At 44.1% G+C, this 22,780-nt stretch overlaps 1 protein-coding gene and 1 long non-coding RNA gene across 12 annotated transcripts in view; both read right to left on the minus strand.

Moving 5' to 3' along the window:
• The window catches only part of AK4 (adenylate kinase 4), a 67,650-nt gene that overhangs the window by 10,784 nt on the left and 34,086 nt on the right, over positions 1 to 22,780 (minus strand). For all 11 annotated transcript variants that reach the window (XM_048220268.2, XM_026497902.4, XM_044383772.3 and 8 more), the window contains one exon: positions 20,929 to 21,048. In XM_048220268.2, coding sequence (XP_048076225.1) covers positions 20,929 to 21,048 — 120 coding nt within the window. The remainder of the gene's footprint in view (positions 1 to 20,928; positions 21,049 to 22,780) is intronic.
• LOC130543448 (uncharacterized) lies at positions 247 to 20,922 on the minus strand. Its single transcript, XR_008958810.1, has 2 exons — positions 6,871 to 20,922; positions 247 to 6,744 (listed from the first exon to the last, which is right to left on the minus strand). It is a non-coding gene; the product is annotated as an uncharacterized LOC130543448 (long non-coding RNA).

Here is a 22,780-nt window from a genome sequence, read left to right on the forward strand (position 1 = left end):
TTAAAGAAGCAAAGGGATAAAATCACATTTGTGTTCTTTTATAGCGCTAACAGCTGATGAGTATATTATTCTTAGGCTACCCCCCAGATTATATTTTTATCCATTCCCTACATCTTACAAAACTCAACATGTGGTCTGCAATCTAGCACAGTAACTACAGAAATGAGGAAATGCATTTAGGAATTTTATAGCAATTTCACAGTAATTTTAAGCCTAGTGAATCTAAAATTTATGCTTGAATTTGTGTTTTTCTTTTAATTTTTCTAGTAATTTGCTCTTATTGTATTTGATAAAAGGACTGCTCTGCAGTGGATTGGGGAGGGGACTCAGCTTTCAGCATAGTTTGTTCTAGGTTTCCCTTGGAGTTTATTTTCTAATTTCTCCAAGAAGGGAAATTATCCAATGGCCCCCACAGTATCTAACTTGTGATGCTGTTTATTACAGAAAGGATATAGATTAAGTTACATCTATTTCCAAGAAGACCCAAGAATGGAGAGAATCAAACCTGGGGCATGTTTCAATGCTACTGTTATGACAGGAAAAGAAAACGCAAGTTTAAGCAGAGGAAGAAAAGCTTATCTTGCAGGGTAGACCTCGGTTCAGTGGCTACCATGTGCTTAACCCAAGGTACTCACATGTTCCCAATGGGCAAAAGGGTCACTCCAACATTACAGGTAACACCAGAAGAAACTGGTCACGAGCACGCTATGAGGGCGCACACACGAGCTGTGTCTTTCCATGATGCCAGCTTTATTCAGTCACAGAGCAAAATGACATCACAATGAAGCAGGTTCAGGATCCCAAACTCAACGACAATTCACCCTGTGCTGAAGCCTGGCTTCTTCCACAGCACAAAGCAGGACAGAAGACGAGCCATACAACAAACAAGCTAACAGAAGGGTGTAGAAAGTTAACGGGACCACACACACAGTCAGCCTGGGGGCGCGCAGTTGAGACAAGGCCTCAGTCTGGTCTGGGTCAGCTCTCAGCACTGACTGCTGCTTATGTTCAAGCAGGGAAGGATCTCAGTTCTGTTCGGAGATCCATCAGGCAGAGCCTTCCGCAGCAGTTGCCTTTGTTAAGTGTAAGTGGTCAGACAGAGGGCTCAGGTCTGCAGAGTCTGACAGTTTGCTGCCCAAATCCTTCCCTCTTTAAAGGGATTTAGTTGGTTTGGGGTCTCTGCAGACCTCCTCTGCTTCTACTTATTATCAGTTCTGGGGCGTCAGCTGACATTGGTTCCATGACATCTCCTAGCTGCAGGACCTTACCTGCTTGCGTCATTAACTTGACACAGGCCTCTGCTTGACGTGAGAGACTCCATTTTGCTCTCTACAAAACTGCTTTCACATTCTTATATGCTGTCCTCTCGTGACCCATCATGCATTTGATGTGGTTTTGGAATATAGGTGACATTCAGTGGAGTGAGGTCCAGAGCCGACGACCAAGAAAGAATTCTTGAGACGTCTTTCGTGCAAAATGGTGGTTTATTAAAGCACGGGAACCAGACCCGTGGGCAGGCAGAACTGCTGCACTGGGCGAGTGGTGATTATACACTGGGAGTTGGGGGAGTAAGGAAATGGGAGGTTTCAAAAGAACTCTCATATGCTGAAGAGGACCCACCTACAAGATACCACAGGCCTTGCCGTTGTCAAGTTCAGGTTGTTTCCCCTCTAGCAAGGTATTAACACTAAGACAGTTGGGAGACCCCTGGAAGAATGTCACCCGTGTCGCACCCAGGAGTGGGGGGATGGGAGAGGCTGCAGGTTAGGAGGCTACAGGTCAGCTTATGCTCTGTCTTCAGCTAGGGGTCATCACACTGGGACTGGCTTCAACAGAAAAAGAGGTACTTCTAATCTCGCAGCCCAGGTGCTGCCTCTTGTACCCAGTCACCCATTTGTACTGTCCCCTTCCTCCCATAGTGACTCTCTGGCTAAGCACCCTCTTCACAAAAAAGGCCCCCACATGCTGGGAAATTACGCAGGAAGTATATTCATGGTGGTTTTCTTTGTGGTGGGAAGATGCGTGATTCCTTTATACTCTTCTAATTCCTCATTTTTTTTTTTAAACTGAGCATATAGTACTTTCAGAATGAAGAAAAAAAAATACTGCCCTTCAACAAAGAACTCTGACTAACTAGATGTTTTTCAAATCTCAACATAATTTGTTAGATCAAGTTCCGACTATTTGACATTTAGGGAAGTGAAAGGTCAAACTTTATCTGCCTAAGATCAAGTACACTATGGACACCTGACCTTAGCTTTGGAAGACAGCAATGCCTGGCACACGGTGAGCAAACATTTACGTGTAATACTAGGGTAATCGTCTTCCGTCTTCCATTCAGTGGCCATACTTATTTGACCAGTTGCCTTACTTTAAACTCCAAATCTAATTCTGTGAAATTATAGGACTCTGTCAAGCCCTGTAAACTCAGTATGTCACCTTTTCTTTCTACTATGGAATGGCTTGACTGCCTGCATATTAATTTATTAAGCAACTTCTTTTTTGATTAAGTTCAAAAACAAACTTAATTTTAGAATTGGGGCTTCACAGCTGCTGGGTGTATCCTGGAGCTTCAAATACACGGTAACTACCAGGTAGATAATAAAGTGACTACCTGGGTCACCAAGGAGCAAGATTTGGCCCCAGGTGAAGACTCAATTCAATCTACCGCAGCACAGGCTGGGCGATGGGCAAGGAGTTTTCAAAGAGTCCAGATAAAACCATGCCTCCTTTATTTTTTCCACCAAATTCCTTATTGAATACTAGACACACCCTCAACCAGGTCCTTTTCTCCACCTCCCCCCGCCTCCCCACCAACAGCTCACTGTAGGTCAGACTGGGGACGCTGTGGAGAAGGTTGGTGGCAAGTCCGGGACCTATGCTAAGTCTATTATCAACTTCAGCCTAACTTCCCTTACACTGTGCACCACAGTCCGCTTTAGAAGACGAGCTCCCTGAAACAGTAAAACACACCTTACTCCCTCTGTTATCCTCCGATACCGTGCCTGGCACATTCTACGCTGACATTCCAACAAAGTGAGGGCAGTGAGCCTTCCACAGAAAGGCACTCTCTCAGACTGCCAGCTCCTGCCTTTTGCCTCTATAACCTACTCTTCTCGAAGGCTTCAAATTGACAACTGGAGTTAGATGCCTGCAGCCAAAACAACCCCAAGATCAATCTCTATGCTCTTCCCCTAAATCCCTTTCTAAAGAAAAGCTATTCTAAAGAGAAACCATTTTCTAAAGCAGTGGCTTCCAAAGAAACCCTCACTGGAGTACAGAAAGAAAACAGAACCTCTGTTGCATTGTTTTGTTCATTCTTTTTAGCTTCTATTTTGGAGGGTACATTTTATAAGGTATATAGTAACAAAATCGTATGTGCACATAATTCACACATATCCATATTTTGAAGATGTAGTCAACACTTTTACTAGTAAGTGTGCGCAAAGAATTTAAGGGTTCGCTCTTCCAAAGGCCCAAGTTCCCAGCCTCAGGCCATGGCCTTGGGTTCTAGCATCACTAGCCACTGCCCTGACAAGAAAACACATTCTTGATCCTTTGGATAGAGGCTGAAAGGTGAATAAAGCACTAGGAAAGAACAGGAAGCTCTGAACGAGAATGTAACAGTTCCTCCAACAAATAAATGCTCAAATCTTACTGGCTCGTTTTCTAGTCCAACGGGTAAAAGCCAGTCTACTCGACAACCCCACGAATGTTTCTGAACTCTGGAGCCCTCTGGAGGAATGGGTGGAAATGCAACTGTGTACAAAAACAGCTGAACTCCGGAACAGATTTCACAAGTGTTGGGTAGTGTCTACCTTTGGGGCTCTCACATTCAGACCGGCTAATGACCAGAGAATCATTAATTCTGGTGGCTTAGAGGTCGTCTGTTAAGACAGTGGCTCTCGTCATATCCTCCCATCCTCAAAACAGGTTAAAGTTAAAAGAACCAAGGAAAATACAGAAGCCTACAATGAAAACTAAAATGGAAGAGTTATGTTTTAAGATATTAATGTTGTTGGAATGCAACCATTTTAATGGTTTAGAAGAAGTACCAACAAGAGAAATAAGTCATTCCACAACTTCAAGGTTCTCCACCTGATGAGACGTATCAACATTGTCAGGGAAGACTTGAAAGGGGCGGGGAGGGAGAAAAGAGCTCACTGCTGCCCAGATTCCATACCATTCTTCCTAGAAGGGAACATCTAGGAGCAGGAGAAGGGCTTAGGTTTTTAAAGCTATCCAGGTGACTCTGGCTGGTTAAGAACCACCAAACTTCTCAGCGACAGCAATCCTGCAAGTGCAGTATGAACTATGTATCTATTCCACTGGGGGAAGGTTTAACCCACTTCCAAGCAGGTACAAACCACTTTGAAGAGAGTCTTCTTTACCTCAGTTTCACGGCAAGAGAACTGGGAAGGGAATTCCCAAACAGAGGCTCATCTTTCCAGATTCACTAAGCCCCTGTCTCAAGCCACCTGTTTCTGCCATCCTGGCCAGGGTCTTACCTACAGAAGGTGCTGTGGCAGGTGAGAAGGTGCAGGAGGACAGGGAGAAGAGTGGCCCAGTCAAAAAATCGGGTGTTTTCAAAAGTGAGGAGAAGCAGCGGCAAGCCGGGAACCTCAGGGCTCAGGGGAACATGTTAGTTATGGGCACAGGCTCTGGAACCAGACACAACCGGATTTCAATCCCTGCTCTACCCAGCCTTAAATGCAAGAACTTCCACTAGCTTTGTAATCTCTCTGGCCCTTAGCTTTCCCAGACATAAAACGAGAGTGAACTGATCTGCTAGGGCTGCCACAACAAGGTACCACAGAACAGGGGGCTTAAACAACAGAAATTGAGTTTCTCATAGTCCCGGAGGCTGGAAGTCTGAGATCGAGGTGTCAGGACGGCTGGTCTCTTCTGAGGCCTCTCTCCTTGGCTTGCAGATGGCTGCCTCTTCCCTGTGTCTTCCACAGGCTCTTCCCCTGTGGTGTCTGTATGCAAATTCTCTTCTTGTAAAGACACTACAGTACCCACATTACATTAGGGCCCACCCTCAAGACCTCATTTAACTTAATTACCTCTTCAGTGACCTTATCTCCAAAAAAGAGCCAAACTGTGAGGTGTACTAGGGGCTAGGACTGGAAGAGAGGAATTTAAGGGGGACACAACTCAGCCCATAATGAAAGGTAATGCCTACTGCATGGGACCATTTTGAGGATTAAGAGGCAATCTTTGTAAAATGTTTAAGATGTGAAGCGTTAGGCACGCAGTGAGCACTCTGTAAATGGCAGCTGCTGCTCTTCGTAGAGCTCTCCTCGGAGCCCAGCTGGTTCCCCACGCAGTCACAAGGCAGCATGAAGGAAAGGTCCCCACCCCCCAACTTGCCTCCGTTTAATTCCTTTCTGAGATTTGCTTGTTTGGGGAGTCCCTGGTGCTCTGCTCTCTGCCACAACGGCAGCAGCTCAGCCCTTCCAGGGATTAGCCACACAGACTGCACATTCTGGTCCCCACCACTCAAAAGGAAGCTCGACCCAGGCAAGCTTCTGCCACAAGCCTCCCACTCTCCTCTTTGCCCCCGTTTGCCCCCGTCATCGCCTGCCTCGTGTTCAACAGCAAAGCTCCGGAAGTCGACTTTCCTGATCCAGTTCAACGCTTACCACGATGAGCTTTACTCGGAGTTACACGGACTGGTCAATTCAGCACGGAGGCTCAGCCTTAGGCCGCTGACGGTGCAGGTGCAGCTGGAGGCAGCAGCCAGAGGTAAGGTCTGAGCACCTACCCGCACACAGGCTGCTACCTGTACCACAGAACCTAAGGCAAGAGAGGGGACAGCCGTGCAGTCTTTCCCATCAGGCGGGCACCTCCTTCTGGGAAACGGTCCCAGACGAGGCAACTGTGCCTGGGGAGAAGCTGGACGCGACGGCTTCTCAGTCCACGTCCCAACGGTCACTCCCCAAACACAGCTACCGTTCGTCTACTGTTTACAACGCATTACAGACACTTCTGGATCTCTTACTCTTCCACCCACCCCGCGAGGTGTGCGGCGCAGGGAGAAGCACGCGCGGCGTAACAGACGGGGAGCGGGCACAGGACTCGGGCGTCCGGTCTCCAAGGGCTCACTCCACCCTGCGGCCTTCCACGGGTACAAAAGAGCATTACACAAGAATCCTCAACGTCACTCCATCCACCTCGCTTCAACCAAAAGAGCGGCGCGTCCTGGCAGCACCCTCAACACCACAGCCCGGTGGGCCAGGTCCATTTACTCCGAAGGAAAGCCAAACTCCGCAGGGACCTGAAAGACCCACTCTTGCTCCTGTCACCTCGCTCGCCGCACGTCCCTGTCCATCGCTGTGCGCCGGCCACGCTGACGTCCTCGCTGTTCTCGTACCGGCGGGTCCGTTCCCACCTTGAACACTTAGTTCACGGTCCCTCGGCCTGACCCACTCTTGCCTCCGGGATGTCTGTGCCCGCGGCTCCTCCAAGTCTGGCTCACAGTGCGCCCCGTCGGTGAGCGCTTCTCTAACCGTCCTGTTCAAACGCGCCTTCCCTCCAGCCCACCCGGGCACCCCTCCTTACCCTGCCTTCTGTTCTTTTCCTCTTCGTAGATGTCAACGTCATTTCCTGTACATGATTTTCTTTGTGTTTCTATTCCCACCAGAACGTTAGCTAAATGAGGGCAGACCCTTTATAGTCGTTTCCTGCTATATCCTTAGTGCCTTGAACAGTGCCTGCCACTTAGAGATGCTGAATAAATACCTGTTGAACGAGTAAATAAATATCACCTGAAACGTCCCAAGAATCCCACCAGGTGGGTATCATTCCCATTTTAAAGTTATAAAAACTGAGGTTCAGAGAAGTGAAGTGACTTGCCCAAAACCACACCTGGAAGAACCAAGGAACCTGGACTGGAGCCATGTGCCGACTCCCAGAATCGCACTCCACGTGCCCCTCGATGCTGTCTTCCTTCCACGCAGAACACCGCAGTCTAGGAGAAATGCCTGCTCGTGATGACTGCAGCAGGTCGTGTACGAGACGGCTCGAGAAATCAAAACCCTGCGCGGCGTCAGGGGCACGGCTTGGCCCGGTGCCGAGGGCGCGGCCACACCGGATTCTCACCACACATACACGAAACAAATGTGTGGCTCCTGGCTTTTTTCTTTTACTGTATCTGGGAGGTTTCTTCCCATACAGTACATACCGCTCTCGCACTCTCCCTGAGGACTGCAGACTACTCCAGGGTTTGGATGCACCATCATGTAAGCGACTGCCCACTGCTGGGCATCTAAGCTGCACATGACTTGAAGCCCACTAGGGAAAAAACAGCTTAGCAGAGAGGAATATAAGCTCCAGAGACAAACAACCTGGGTCTGCCCTGCAGTTACGCCACCTACTCACCCTGGTGACCCACCTCTCTGCACCTATAAAATGAGCATGGTAATGTCCAACTCAGAAAGTTGTAGGAATAAGCAATTAGTGTATGTAAATCCCAGCACAGTGGCTGGCACGCGGTATAAACAGCTGGGGGGAGGAGTGGCAAAGGGGGCCAAAAGCCAACACTGGGGGAAAATGTGATGTGGGACTGGAGGTGAAAGGACAGAGAGCAAGTTTGATAACAAGAAAGACACAAAGGATAAAGACAAGTTTGAGCTTTTATACAAGGATGGAAGTAGCAGTGGGGAGACAGACTGGTACCACCACCATCACCCAACACACTCCGTTCCCATGGGAGAACAAGTCTCCTCCATAAAAGGAGAGACAAGAAGGTCGCATCCCAAGGGGAGACCCAGGTTTTCTTCAAGGCATAAGGTACAGAGAGTATTCTGCAAGGAGTCAGAGAAAGTATACAGAGGAAGGTGGGGAGGATTATAAGCAAAAAGGATCCCGGAGGGTGCCGTGGAAAAGTGAAGAACTAGGGGGAAGGAAGAGGGAAATTCAGTGAGAGAGAAAGAAAAGAGGATAAAGAAGAAAAAAAGGACACTGAGGGATGACTTACCTTTCCCTTAATAACCAAGCATCACAGACTGAAAGGTACGGTTGGAAGTGACAAGCTTCAAATAGTGTAATTTCCAGGGCAGGTGTGCTGTCTTCGTCTCTGAAGGTGTCACAAAGGCCACACGAAGTCCCTGGCCATGGGCTGGGGCCCTCACTGAAGTTTGGGGTGCAGAGTCACAGGCCTGGGGGTTCACAGGTCTTGGAGAGGGGCTCTGTCACCCTGGTCAGGCATAAGGCAACGGCTCCAGGAAGAGAGGAGCAGTGGTGATCTGTCCACAAGACTCTCAAAATACAAGTACGCTTCCGCCTACAGATCCTAACTTAGGGCTTCGGGGCACACAGTATGAAATGGCGTCCTAAACGGCAGCATCCTTCAAAGTGATTTACATCAGTGTCTCAAGTTAGGCCGAGCAAATCAAAGTAATTCAGATGTAATTCTCACATCCATCAGCTGCCAAGAATAGACTGTCAGATAAGGTGCAGTCTGACCAGCACATTAAACCATTTTCAGCAGAGTGTCATTATCCAGCCACACATAGTTTTTAAATGAACACATTGTCAGAGGAGCACAATATGAAGACTAGTGGAAACTGATTATCAACCAAAAATGTACCAGGGCATGAGATGTTCATTTTGACTTTGGTGAGGGAAAATGTGGGTATTTTGCTCTGTAATACATTTAGTTAACATCTGATACCCACTGATTCGCCCTCTCTTCTAAAGATCTACTCATGATATGAGATTCAACTCCGTGATACCTCAAATTGCGAGGATACTGGGATCTGAAAGGAAACAACCAGCAGATGTATGGAACTTAAAGCATGATCCATGGAAATCTTGTAATGGAAAAATCTGCATCTTTTTTTTTTTTTTTTTTAAGAGAAAAAGCACGTGGGCAGGGGGTAGGGAGCAGATAGAGGAGAGAGAGATTGAATGCGGGGCTCAATTTCACAACCCTGAGGTCACGACCTGAGCAGAAATCAAGAGTCAGATGCTTAACCAACTGAGCCACCCAGGCGCCCCGAAAATCTGCATGTAAGTAAGACTAGCCATTCTCACCATGATACACTTAGACGGCATATATAACGTATTTGGGTACATTCCTTCTAAGTGAGTTAGACTGGGCAAGCTACGGTTACAATTGGTGGGCCCAAGAGAATTTGCCCCTCTAGCTGTGGGTCCGTGTTCATCTTTGAATGTGCTTGCTTGTGGCCCCTATTAAAAATTACGAGCCTTCTGAGGGCTGGAGCTGTGTTTATTCCTGAAGTGCCCCGGAAACAGTCAGATTCCATGTGGATGTGGTATTCCTGGTGGGCAGGGATCACTGAACGAGAGGACCAGCTGCACACTCCAATTCTGTCAACAGGTGGCAGCAAGAATAATTCTTCAACTGAGAGAGAGCTGCAATAAATTTTTGGTATGCTTTTATTTTTACTAAAATTAATCCTCAAAGACATGTTTTCTAAATGACTAAAGCAGAATTCCAGCTCCCTTAGATAACCCAATCCAAGTGACGAGATCCCACTACTTGCTGAGGAAACCAGAAAACCCAATCAGTAAAGTAAAATAAAGAACCCCCTTAAGCACAGTTTTCCTTCCCCCCTTTAACTACACGAGACTGCTCATCACACGCTTCTCACCAGGAGTACAGAAAACCTACCTCATGCTACCATACTAAGCTACCCCTCTCCCTCAGCCTTAACCCAGCCTAGAAAAGCTGCTATGTCCTATTGAATCAAAGAACCAATCCATGGTGAAAGCTGAAATTCTATGTAAATTTCTCCCCAAATTCATCATGTTATGTATCACTAATTTTGGTGCCTACACGTTATTTTTTAGACACCCTCCCCCCAAAAAAAGATTCACCATGTGCAGCAAGATGTCACTAAATCCCTGACATGGTATGTTCCCAGCAGAGCTGGCCACTGGGCCTTGGCACCTGCTCCTCTGAGCCATGCCAAGAGCCTGAGGGAGGGCAGCCGAAGCAGGAGGTGCCCCAGCAACAAGGGAAGAGGGAACTAGGACACTTCTGTTTTTCTAATTCAGAGTGCCTTTACTCCAAAGGAAGGGCGCAGAGCCAGAGTCCACCACCACATTCTCAGGCAGAAAAGCAAGCCCTCTCCGCGTGATGAAAATAAAACAGCAGTTTTGAAGGGCAACTTCCAACATCCGCCAGGGACTGGCAGCTTGTGAAAAGGCCACAGAACACCAGGCCCCCCTCCTATGTCCATTAAGATCGAGGGCCAACATGGTTGCTTCTGCTCACCCATCTCTTCCTCGTTGTTGGGAAAGCAAGAACCAAGCTGCAACTATGCAAGCTATTGTCCATCCCAATTAATCACTGAATGATTAAAGTTGAAAACAGGCAGTTATTCTTCCATAGTCTTCCCTAACCCAGGGGCATTCGAACTATTCACACCACCAACCAGAAGCCCCAGCAGCAACTTAAAATCAATCACCGTCAATACCTGTTTTATGAAGGCCTTTTCTGCCTTCTATCTTCTAATTCCCTTATCTGTTTGCACAATATTTATTTGTACGTGTATCCAAGACCTCCATATTCTGCTTCATCCAGTTTTTATTAACAGATGGTGAAAAGAATAAGACACAGCTGTGCTCCAGATGTTGCCAACAGAGCTTCAGCTACACCGTATCACTCTGTGAGTTCCACATTTCCCACTGAGCTGAGAGCTCAGGACCTACTTCCTGCTCACCGGAATCTTCCAGGGGCACTTGGAACTCTTCTATTATATATCCTAGAGTCTATCCTAGATTTGTAGGAAGTCGTTCCTGCTCTCAAGGAGGAGTAAATGATTCAAAAACCTAAATATGCTATAATCACTACTCAGGGATCCGCTGATAGAAGATAGATACTACAGAAAAGTCTGGGTTTTAGACCATAAACTGGGATCTTCAAAGCGGCTTAGTGAAATAAAAGATGAATTCCTATTAGGCAGGGATTCTTGGGGAAATCGCCAAATGGTGCTGCGTCAGTGTAATGATTGTTCCTGTTTAAGGATACAGATGAAACTCACAGCTTACAACCTTTGTTCTTAAACAAGTTATACTAGAACCATGGAGCCCTTTTTCCAGTAAAGGAAGATGCCTACTACATCGAGGAAGGAGCAGTTCACTGTAAATTCTTTCCTTAAAGGCCCTTCTATTTAAGAATTCTGTTTACTTGTTCTTTGAACTGAAGTCTCTATATAAACAAATTAGGGGAAAACAGGTCCCACTGTATCTCAGCCGAGACAAAAGGAATTTGTAAATGATTGCACCAGAGGCCGTCTCCCCTACATGGCTCAGCTACTGGCTGCACGTGAGACCTCTCTAGCCTCAGACATGTATTTATAAGCTTTTTCTATGTGTCAAACACAATTATAGGTACAGGAAGGTACAAAATATCAAATATGCAGAGAAATCCCTAAGTCACATGATTATAAGGTAAGAAGAATGAAAGAAATGGGTAGAGAGGACGGTCCAGCATGGACTCAGCAAGGGATCAGATCTCAGTAGAGATCTGAATGAAGCAATCCCATGACAATCCAGAGGCGTAGCACTGCAGGAGGAGGAAACAGGTAAGCGCAAAGGCCCGGCATCATTAGCACACACAGCACCTGTAAAGATTCTGAAGTGGTTATGGAACAGAATCCCAGTTTTGCTCTCCCTGCCCTCAAGAAAAGAGGTCTGAACGTATATGAAGACAAAAGGAGACATAAAGGCACGAAAATTTTAAACAACATATGACAAAGACAAGGAATATTCAATATAATATCCGATAATAAGCGGCATTCTTGAAATAGAAAAATGGAACGAAAGGACAACAAGGATGTAGTAGGGGAGCACCTCCCTCGAAGGTGAGACAGGAGATCAAAAGGACACAGTACAGACAGGAGGGGGGCCGGACAACACGGAGGAGGTGCTCTATTTACTTCAAGTATGAAGGAACAATTTCTCAGGAAGTCTAAGCAGGGGGAAAAGAAATCATCTTCAAAAAAGGTGAGAAGCCAGACTGGCCTAGGGCTTTCCAGAGCAGTACCCGGCCGGGAGAAGATGGAACAATGGTACAAAGTTCCGAAGGACACGAGGATGGCCCGGGAGTACCACGGCCCGTTGACCTGCTGACCGCTGGGGAGACCTTCTCAAACGTGACAACTCAGGGAACACAGCACCTCGTGCGCGCTCTGCTATGAGGGAGGGAAGGCAGGAGGGAGAGAAAAGAGGGAGGAAAATATCCAACAAAATCCAGCCGAGGGAATGATGAAGGGAAACACCGTGGTTAAAAGTGGCGCAGTTTTATTCAGATAAAATTCGCATGCGGAACAATTCACTCATTTAAGGTGTATAATTTGAGGGTCTCTAGTCTATTCAGAGATATAACCAAAAGACTAATCAAAATAAAAGGAACAGAGACGTGGCAATGGGTAAGAAAATCAGAGCCCAGAGTCCATTTATATCTTTAAGATGTATGACCAAAAAAAAAAAAAAAAAAGGACCTAGGAAATTCAAGGTACAGAAGAAAATTTATAATAAGATTTTCGCAACAAAAACCGATGAAAATTGAGACGGAGGGAGGGGAGAAGAGGTGGGAGGAAGGGTAAGTACATTAATCCTCTTACTGTTCACTGCAGAAAGACAATATCTCTCTGTCTCAATCTGAAATGTGAAATAAAAAAAAAAACAAATATGTCAATCTTTTAATGGCTTTCACAATCTTAAAGAGCCCCGGCAAGAATTAATATCCCTGGTGATGCAAGAAGATTTATCTGAAATTCAGTAATAGTTCCTTCAGGTTCACTTCAGCTTTGCTATTGTTCAATTTTGAGTAAAATTAAATACTTTTGAAAAGTACGTAAAGTCTGGTGCCACTCTGACACACGTCTAGGTGCGTATGTGCATGAGGTGGTGTCCGGAGTGGCAGTTTCTGACTGCTAACCCTCATTACTTCCGGCCAGAGGGGCTTTGGGTGACCAGCTGCTGCTCCTTGTGTTTTTCCATATGGCTTGAATGCTGTACAGTAATCATGTATCATTTTACAAAGACAGTGTAAAAAGATAAAATTCCCTGCATTTTTTCCACATCTTATTCTCCTTTTTACCCTATTCAACTTTTTCATCTTTCCAAAATCTGGATTTCTCTCATTAGTGATAAGACAATTCACAGAGTTTTAGATGGTTTTGTTTTCTATTATTAGGTAAGGTTTAATGGAGGATGAGGAATTTTGTTTAGATATACTTTCCCCAGGTGCACTTAATGAGGGATGAATAGGATGATATTATTAAAATCACATTTTTAAGTTCCTCAGCCATTTATTACTGAAATTCTAAGTTCTAACATGTATGTCAGTGTCAGTTATCTGTTTGTACGTATACAACATCGCAAATAACACACGACTACCATGTGACTACCTACTATGTTTCAGGATCCAACTAAGAGTTTTACATTCGTTGGCCAAACCTCCCAAACCTACCCATCCGTACTCCTACTATTTTATGGATGAGGAGAAAGAATCCAAAAAAGGTAAGTTTGCTTGCTCAAGACTGCACAGTAAATAAATTACATAATGATATTCAGGTAGGAGTTTCAGTCCATGCTTTTTCCACCACATTGTTTTCTCAGTATGGTGCTTTGTGTATAGTAAACGCCCGGTAACTGCTTCACTATTAAACTAGCAAAGTATGCCTCAGACGCTTTGGTTGAAGCTTTGCAATGAATATTCGCAATTCATCCAATTCTCGAGATACCTGTTTCATAAATTAGGGAAGCAAACATCCTACCACCTACCATTTAAAATTAGGAGACTGTTTCATCCCTGTGCCTTACTTTATAGACTTCTAATTAAGTGGCAATAGCAAATGGGCTAAGTATATCTCAGAGTGTATGAGACATGCCCAAGTAGAGAGAAATCCTAGTTTAATATCTAAAGTAGATCTAAATTTAAGATGTTAAAAATTGAGTTAATTTTATGGATGCCTGGGTGGCTCAGTCAGTAGAGCATTGACTCCTGATTTCAGGGTCACGAGTTCAAGCCCCGCACTGGGCGTAGAGTCCACTTCAAAACAAAGCAAAACAAACAAAAAACACACAAAAATCTAGTTAATTTTAAAAAGTTGGTTAGAAAGTTAAAAAAATAAGTTATTTTTTCAAACTCAAAGTTTTAAATTTTAAACTTCCTTCTAACTCATCTCTAATATTAACTTTGATGTTTATTCAATGCCCTCCCTGCTTTTGAATTTCGTGAAGTGTTTAACTTTTCCCCTCACCCACTTTTCTGACCTTGTATGCTCACATTTTCAAGCTCTAGAACTATCCAATTACCCGTGGTTTCCAGAACACACCGCATTGTTTAAAGCCTCTATATCTTTTGCATATGATGTTCCCTCCATCTAGAAGGTACTTTTATTCTCATTTTCAAAATGTTGCTCTTGGTTGTCACCTTCTCCAGGAAGTCTTCCTAACAGCTGCCTCCCTCACCCCTAAGACTGGGTCAGTTCCTTTCTCCTCGGTGCTACCTCTCACCTTTCACCCCCTCTACTGGGGCTCCCAGGGTCCTAGACTCCAAGTGTTTATGCAGCATTTGCTTCTCCTGAACTGAGCTCAGAAAGTATGTTATTCCTGCCTCAGACAGACCAACGCCAAGCTCCTTGGGACACACAAAAAATGTATACTCAATTTGTGTTTTGATCTCTGAACCAAGTTTTCCCAGGGTACGTTCAAATATCTGTATACATATGTTTTCCATATGGCCCTTAATGCTTTGCTTGTTAAAATCTAGTCATTCTCCAAAATCACAGAGCGAATAAACAAAGATAGGGTTGCCTACTATATTAAAATTGTTCCTCATCCCAAAGCAGCTGTCAGATCAATCAGAAGAAAGCTGCCAGAAATGGACATGGGGACAGGGTCTCAGAAAGAATCCAACCAAGTGAACAAGAGAAGAAACCCAAGGCTTTACACCGTGTTCTTCAGCCAGATCCTCTGAGCTCATACAGACACCAAAGCACACGGGATGTGGGGCAGTCATGGGATTAAAAACGAAGTTCTTACAGTCTGGGTTTAAATCACAGAAATCAAAGACAATCCTTGCTGCCTAGGGAAGCCGAGAAGCTGAATCACCACTAGATCCTCAATGCCACGAGGGCCAGGTCCCGCCCACTGTGCTGCTCTGCTGTGGTGTCTGGGAGTGCCCAGCACAGAGATGGTGCTCAACAAATGCTCAGCTGCAGAAAAATTACGAATACTTAGAACCAAAAGCAATTTGCACAATCGCCCGGGACCATTAACAAAGAGGCTGCAGTAGCTTTAATGGAATCAATAGCTAGACATCTAGTCTGAACCGGCTCTGCACTCTGGATGAGGCATACCGCGAGGTGACGGCGCGCTCAGTGTCAAGTCAGGGGCCACCAACGTGACTCTTCATCACCTAACCCTGCTGGGTAATGGTCTGTTCCTGTGTAACTCAACCAATGTTATTACTCTGTTTAATTTTATTTAAAGTAGATACGGACACCGTTTCTTCTTTTTGCCCACCTTCCCCTGATGAAGTCCTGGGCTCTCCCCTGGTACATGATTCAACCTGAAATTAATGGTAGGACTACAAATCCTTTCATTTAAGAATATCTGAATATTTAATAAGCATGTTAGAAAGTATCAGCAAACATAGGTCTCAGGTATTCCTTCTTCCAAGAAGATGATAAAAAAAAAAAAAGTCAAGTTTGTTTTAAAACGGAACCATACGGATGCCCATTTTGGAGATTATTACAGCTACGTGGCTACCACACGCGGTTCGGTTTCCTAGCAGCCACCTTTTACAGGCTTACCCCAGGCTCTGAGTAAGGACGGACCTTGGAAATAGCGCAGGCCTGAGATCATTTAACTCTCAGGGAAAACACACACACACACACACACACACACACAACACACAACACACACACACGCACGCACTACACGTATTCAAGCAGCTCTGACTTCTGCTATATACCTCTCTCTATATATAGATAGATAGATAGATAAATAAATAAATAACATTTAAAAATCCCGGAATTATCTACAGAAAGCAGCAGTCAGTGCTCAACGCTGCGCCGAGCCACAAATGGAACACACTACCACACATCAAAGGATGACTCTCGTTGCAAAGGGACCTTTATTCCAATGAAAGGTTTAAATTATAGTCCGCTCTCAATGCCAACATTGAATGCTTCTTTTAATGAAACCAAACTGGGACAGCAAATTCGAAATATTTTGATACCTCACCTAAAATCATATGGTAGACAACTCTGTTACATCTTGTTACCTGGAGATAAATTAGGACTGAGCTTGAGAACTTGCAGGTTTATTATTTAAATACACAGGTTGGCAGTCAAATTTAGAAATGAAAAGCTCTATTACTAACACCTCTCGCCACTGGCCCCACACAGCCGCCAGCCCTTTTTTTAAAAAGTGAATATTTGTTTTAAAGAGATGGTTACTGTTCTCTACTTACAATTTCACCTCAAGATCACCTAGTAAGCAGTAAATACTCCCTTTATATGAAACTAAAAAAAAAGAAAGAAAAACCCAAAAAACCATGGTATAATAAAATTAGAAGGCTTACAGCACATTCCATTCCTCTGGTAGAATATTTGTCTTTAAAATTAAAGAAAACTATTTTTTAAAACTGTTCTCACACATTAAACTTCCAAGGAAATTAAAGAAACAGGGACAGAAAGAGGGAAGAAAGGAGAAAAAAATCATATTATGTACATACACACACACACGTATGGACACATAAAACAGTGTTTCTTACCCACCTGGAAAGTACACTGCAAAGGTACGGTGGTGCGGAACTGTTCTGAGCAAGGACATAGCTGACCGGGCCACAGAGCACTCAGCCACCCCACCCGCCAGCCCCCCTTGGCCTTCACTTGGCTTGCATCTCCTCTATTTGTTCCCACCCACCATGTGCAGATGCCTCTCTACCGACATATGGACCAAGATGATGAGTCATCTGTCATCCAGAATTCTTTTCTTGACCTTTTCACATTCAATCACCTTTAGCACACTCAACAGGCACGTCCTCCGCAGAGCATGTGGCCTGTAACATAAGGAGTTTAAGGCTGAACACAGAACGAGGCATTCCTAACACTCCTCACTTTGCCAAGTGGATTTATTCCAGAGCTTTAAAGGAAAATCACAACTGAAAAAGTGACCAGATGGGTCTTCAAGGAGAAAGATACAAACGAAATCAGCAAGGATACTGACGCACTTCACTAAAAACAGGACCGTGATGTAAAGGAACTTCGCTCATTCCCCCCGAGAGAGAAAGTTATGGCCAAAGCACAGCACAGGAAGTGTTCCATAACCGAAACTGACTTCCAACTTCACATGGCTAAATATTTTTAAAACTATTTCTGAACTTAACACTTCATGTAGTCACCAAAAAAAATATTCGGGTCCTGTATATCATATAAAACAAATAATAATAACAAAATATCCTATCCACATAGCTCTTACCACATGGCAAGCCTTCTTCTAAGGACATTACATTATATTCACTTACTTCATCTTTACAAACCCTTTTCTAACCCCCATTAGAAAATGAGGAAAGAAATGCCCACAGAGGTTAAGATAATTTGCCCAAGGTCACAGACTGGCAGTAAACAGCAGAGCTGGGATTCAAGCTGGGATTCAAGTCTGGCACCCAACCGAGCTTCGTGGCTACTACACTAACCGCCTTTCAAAAGGAGTTTAACCTAAATGATCCTTTTTTAAAACAGATTTTTAAGTTTACTAAAACTACACAAAGTTTGCTTTACAAGGTGACAAGCTTTACAATGAAAGAATTTAAACCAGTCAAGTGGAGGCAACGTCAAAGCTTACCGATCATGGCAAATGCCAACACAACGAGTACTACAGGACTACCTTGTGTGAGTAGGTGTGTAGCGCCTAGAGAAATTAATGTGGCCTAGAAAAGTGCAGGGGAGGTGATGACAGCCAAGACACAAAAAGCTCAAAGCTGGGAAGGCAGTAAAGAAAACACCAGGGCTGCAGCAGCTAACCTCAGTCATTAGAACTCCTGTCAGTTCTCTTTCAATCCATTCTCTCCTTTCCATCCCCCTGCCATTGCTCAAATTCAGGCTTTCAACCTCCCGTGGTCCAAATATTCCAACAGTCTCTTATTTTGGCTTCTAGCCTCCAGCTCCTCCCGGCCCCAGCACCTACTCCCTCCTCTGCTGCTAAAAGAACCTGAAACACGAATCTCATCAACCCTCAACAACTTTTCAATGGTCCCTTTAGCCAACAGTTTGCAATTCTACCATCTTTGTACCGAATCAAACACCATCCACTCCACCACTTCCCCTGCGGGTCTCCGCTTGCAGGCCCAGGAAAATACTAAGCTATGTCACCCTTCTCTTACCCAGTCCATCTGCCCCTCGGCGGAGAATATCTGCATTCCAACCCCCATTCATCAGCCTGCAGAACCTCTATTCATTCTCTTCCATAAAGTTGTTCCAATCCCTCCCCCCACTGCCAGAATATAATTTTCTTCTCTGTGTCTACAGGGTCCATATATACACTTCTATTATGCTATCCGTATCTAATATTTTACACACCTGATATAACCCCTTAAGGAATAGAGACAGCGTCCCAGCATTTTATCAACAACACCTAACAGCTTCCGACACATCACAGGAGCTTTATTCATTATTGCCTAATGACTAAGAGCATGCCCTCCACAGGCCATGATAGCCTTTCTCTTCCAGTTCCCTCTAGTCCCATGAGAACAAAGTTCCAAATTTCTAACTCCAAATTCTAGAAAGATATGACCCACTTTATAGTTAACTTTTCAGAATACCTACAAAGTCAGGAACAGATGTTAAAGAATAGTTCATGAAGAATGTTCCACAGAACAAATCCTGCAGGGTCTCGGTGGGTGTTGGGAATAAGGTGGGGGATTCTAAGATCCAGTAAATGCAGAAGACGTCTCATGACATCTCCTTCTGTAAAGACTTAAACTGTACTGTCAAGAGCTAAACTGCGTTCTCCTATTAAAACTAAGTAAAGAAAACTTGTTTAACTTTGACACTTACTACCTGCGGGCACTTACCTAAAGCCTCTGTTTTCCCATCTATGAAATGGGGATAATGTATATACTCCATATGGTTATTGCAGGAACTGACTGAAACAGTAACTATCAGGTGTTTGGAACAATGCCTGTACACTTGAAGTACACAATAAATGCTAGCCGTTTTTAATATTTAACTTAACACAAGGTCTGTTTTCTTGTCCAGCAATTACTAACACTGCACACTACATACTTTGAGAAACACCGATACAGAAGAAAGACCCCACCATACCAGTCATTTTGGACATTCATGGCCCCAGACTTTAAGAGAACTAGAGGCGATCAGACAGTTTACATGTAGGACAATGCCTCTAGCTTCTCCGTGGCTGGCACACATCAAGGTTTCACCTGTCACAACTTGCTGAAGCTTCAGTTTCACCAAATTAAGACAGGATTGAGTGCCTTGTGTGAACTGAAAACAACTGCTCTGCAATGGAAAGAAGGTTCTTACAGATAAATCTCATTAGCTGCCATTTTGTGTTCCTAGAAAGTAGCATGTTTGTCAAGTTTCTATTTTCATTACATTAAGGAATCTTGCTATTTAAGAATAAGACAAATAATCCACCCAGTCCATTTTTCCCTCTTTAATACTGGGCAAACTTCAGTAGAAGATTCTTAATTTTGGCTTCATGGAGAATAACACTGTGCAGTATGTTATCTGTGAGCACCTGCATGAATTTCCTAGGTGAAATACCACAGCGCCATCAAGGAGCCCACACCCAATTAGGAACCACTAACTGAGTCTTTAAATCAGGTCCAGGTATTACTTAAATACGTATTTAAAAAATCATGGGGCGCCTGGGTGGCACAGTCGTTAAGCGTCTGCCTTCAGCTCAGGGCGTGATCCCGGTGTTCTGGGATCGAGCCCCACATCAGGCTCCTCCGCTGGGAGCCTGCTTCTTCCTCTCCCACTCCCCCTGCTTGTGTTCCCTCTCTCGCTGGCTGTCTCTGTCAAATAAATAAGTAAAATCTTTTAAAAAAATAAAAATTAAATTAAAATAAAACCATATCAAAGGGTATATCAGGTTTTTTTATATCCTTTCATAGGTAGCTTATGCACGTCCTTCTACGTGTGTACAGTAACACCATACCATCCTTCCGTGTTTATGTAAGCAAGAGTATATGGTACATACTCTCCTGCAGCTAGCTTTCTTCCTGTGACAGAGTATCTTAGAGCTCTATCCATGCCAACACAGAGAAACACATTATCTGGTTAACAGACATACCAATATTTAAGCCATCACTATGATAGATATGTAGGTTGTTATCAGTGTCTTGCTATTTACAAATAATGCTGAAAACAGACAACCCTGATGATACCTCTTTAGGAAGAAAGCCGGCGGGGAACTGCTGAGTCAAGAAGTACAAAGATTGCTCAACTGCCCTCCAAGGTTGCCCATTTTATACTCTCAACAGTATTTATTTCCTACACACCTCAACAAAAGACTTTCAAATTTTCTATCTTTGTTCACCTGATGAGTGAAAATGGTAACTCGTGGTTTTAATTTATGTGGCTTATTATGAATGAAGGAACCTCAGATTTAAGATGAGTTATATTTATGACAACTTAGTCATGGAAACAATCAGCACCATCGAAACTGAAACAGTAATGGGAATTCAGTAAGGTTGGCTTCAAGTCATTGGCTCTAGGGATGGCAGTTTGGAGACAGGGAAATGAAATGGCTTCGCCACGGTGGGTTTCTATCATGTTGCCAAATTGGAATATGCTTAAGTCAATGACTGAAAGTTGAGAAGAAAAAGTATTTTGCAACGTGTAAGAAATTAAGGGAGTGTGCATAACCAGCTATTCAGAGAAGTTCAGCTTACCCGTGGGTTCAACTCACCATCTAGTAGCCAGTGCTGGCCGCGCCTATTCTCCAGCTCCGACATCATGACGCGTGTGATGACATGATCCGGAACCAAAAGACCTTTCTCTATGTACTGCTTTGCCATATCACCAACTTCTAGTAAAAAAACAAACAGGAAAAAGAAACACTCAAATATCTTCAAAAAAAAAAAAAAAAAAGAAAAAAAAAAAAAAGCTTACAAACTCCTTTCTGATGGTTTTGTCTTCTCTCTCATTCCTCCCTGTTGGAATGCGGGGAAAGTTATAGGTAGATGTTCGGGGGGTAATTTTTAAAACACTGGTTTCAATAATAGTGGCCCCGTCTCCCATTTGTCTCCTAAGGAATTATAAAAGCAGCTTTTGAAGATACACAGAAATAAAAAGCGTATAAATGAGGCAGAGAAGATAAAAACAAAAACAAAGTTGGAGTCCAGCAAGGGGGGGGGAGCACGAAAGGGCTGGGAGAGAAGTCCTGGAACTTCCTAGGAGAGCCGCAAAGCGGACACTGAGCCTCCCAACAGTTTCTGACAAGAAGGAAATGCGATCAGTGTCATGGTTCATGTTTACAGAAGACTAAAGGAAGATGGGAAACACAACCATTCCTTAGGGACCAAAGGAAAACATTTCTGCTGGTCTTCTAGAAAGAATGCTGGAAAACACCAACAGGTTTACTTCTTTTCATGCACCTCAATGTAAGTAAATGGCACCTGCTGACATGGTTGTAAAAGCAACTCAGTGTTATTAGTGGAATGCCAAGTTCATAAAAGGATATGAATTTTTAAAGTTAGAGAAAAAAATGTTTCTATCTTATTTTAAAATAACCATTTCTTATATGTGGAAATCGTGAGTTGGTTCAGCAGAACAAACTATCAGTTTAAATCTGTGAAATTTCTAGGAACTTAATTTTTTTTTTTTTTTTAAACAAGATGAAGTCCTCTCCTCTTCAGAGAACTGAAGAGGAGAACGAACCACTAAGAACCACATTCTTGACAGGCCAATTACATTCTTATAAAAACACTAAACGGAATTGTGTTACCAGAAAAAAGCCCAGAATTACTTTGTCCCCACCTTCACCTTGAATTTACGATAGAATCTTTCCCTCCCCAGGCTGAGTCTACACTCCTAACTCGACCTCGATGCTGAAACATGGGCTGTGAAGAGCTCCAGCACTTGACGATGACTACTGGACAAGAAGCTCAAAGTCAGATCTGATGAGGCTGATTCACTAACATGCTGAAGGAATCCACAGCAAGAGACACCATGTGGGCAAATGTGGCTAAACGGGCATATGAACAAAATACATCCATTCGGCAAGTATTTACTGACTCTGTACTAGGTAACAGGTAATAAGGCACAAAAGGAGTGAACAAAAGTTGCAGCTTACCGATATTTAGGCAGGGTTACTTTCATGAAGGGTAACAGTAACAACCGTTAACAAAGTAACGTGCTGTGTTAGCGTACTATATAATGTGCTATACGGGCACTGTGCTTTAAGCACTTTATACGTGTTATTGCCCTGAATCCTCATAAGATCCTCACCTTCAGACAGGAAGTAACACCCATATTTTTTACGACAGCTTTACTGAGATACGAGTCACACACCATAACACTCACCATCTTAAAGTGTACAACTCAACGATTTGTAATACATTCTCAGTGTGCAACCATCACCACTACCCAATTTCAGAACATTTTTATCACCCCAGAAAGAAACCCTGTACCCATGAGCAGTCACTCCCCACCCCGCTCCCTCTGTCTAGCCCCTGGCAGCTACTAATCCCCTTTCTGCCTTTACTGATTTGCCGGTTCTGCACATTTCACATAAATGGAATCAAATAATATGTGGTTAT

Source organism: Ursus arctos, unplaced genomic scaffold (assembly GCF_023065955.2).
Source record: "Ursus arctos isolate Adak ecotype North America unplaced genomic scaffold, UrsArc2.0 scaffold_12, whole genome shotgun sequence".
Taxonomy (NCBI): Eukaryota; Metazoa; Chordata; class Mammalia; order Carnivora; family Ursidae; genus Ursus; species Ursus arctos.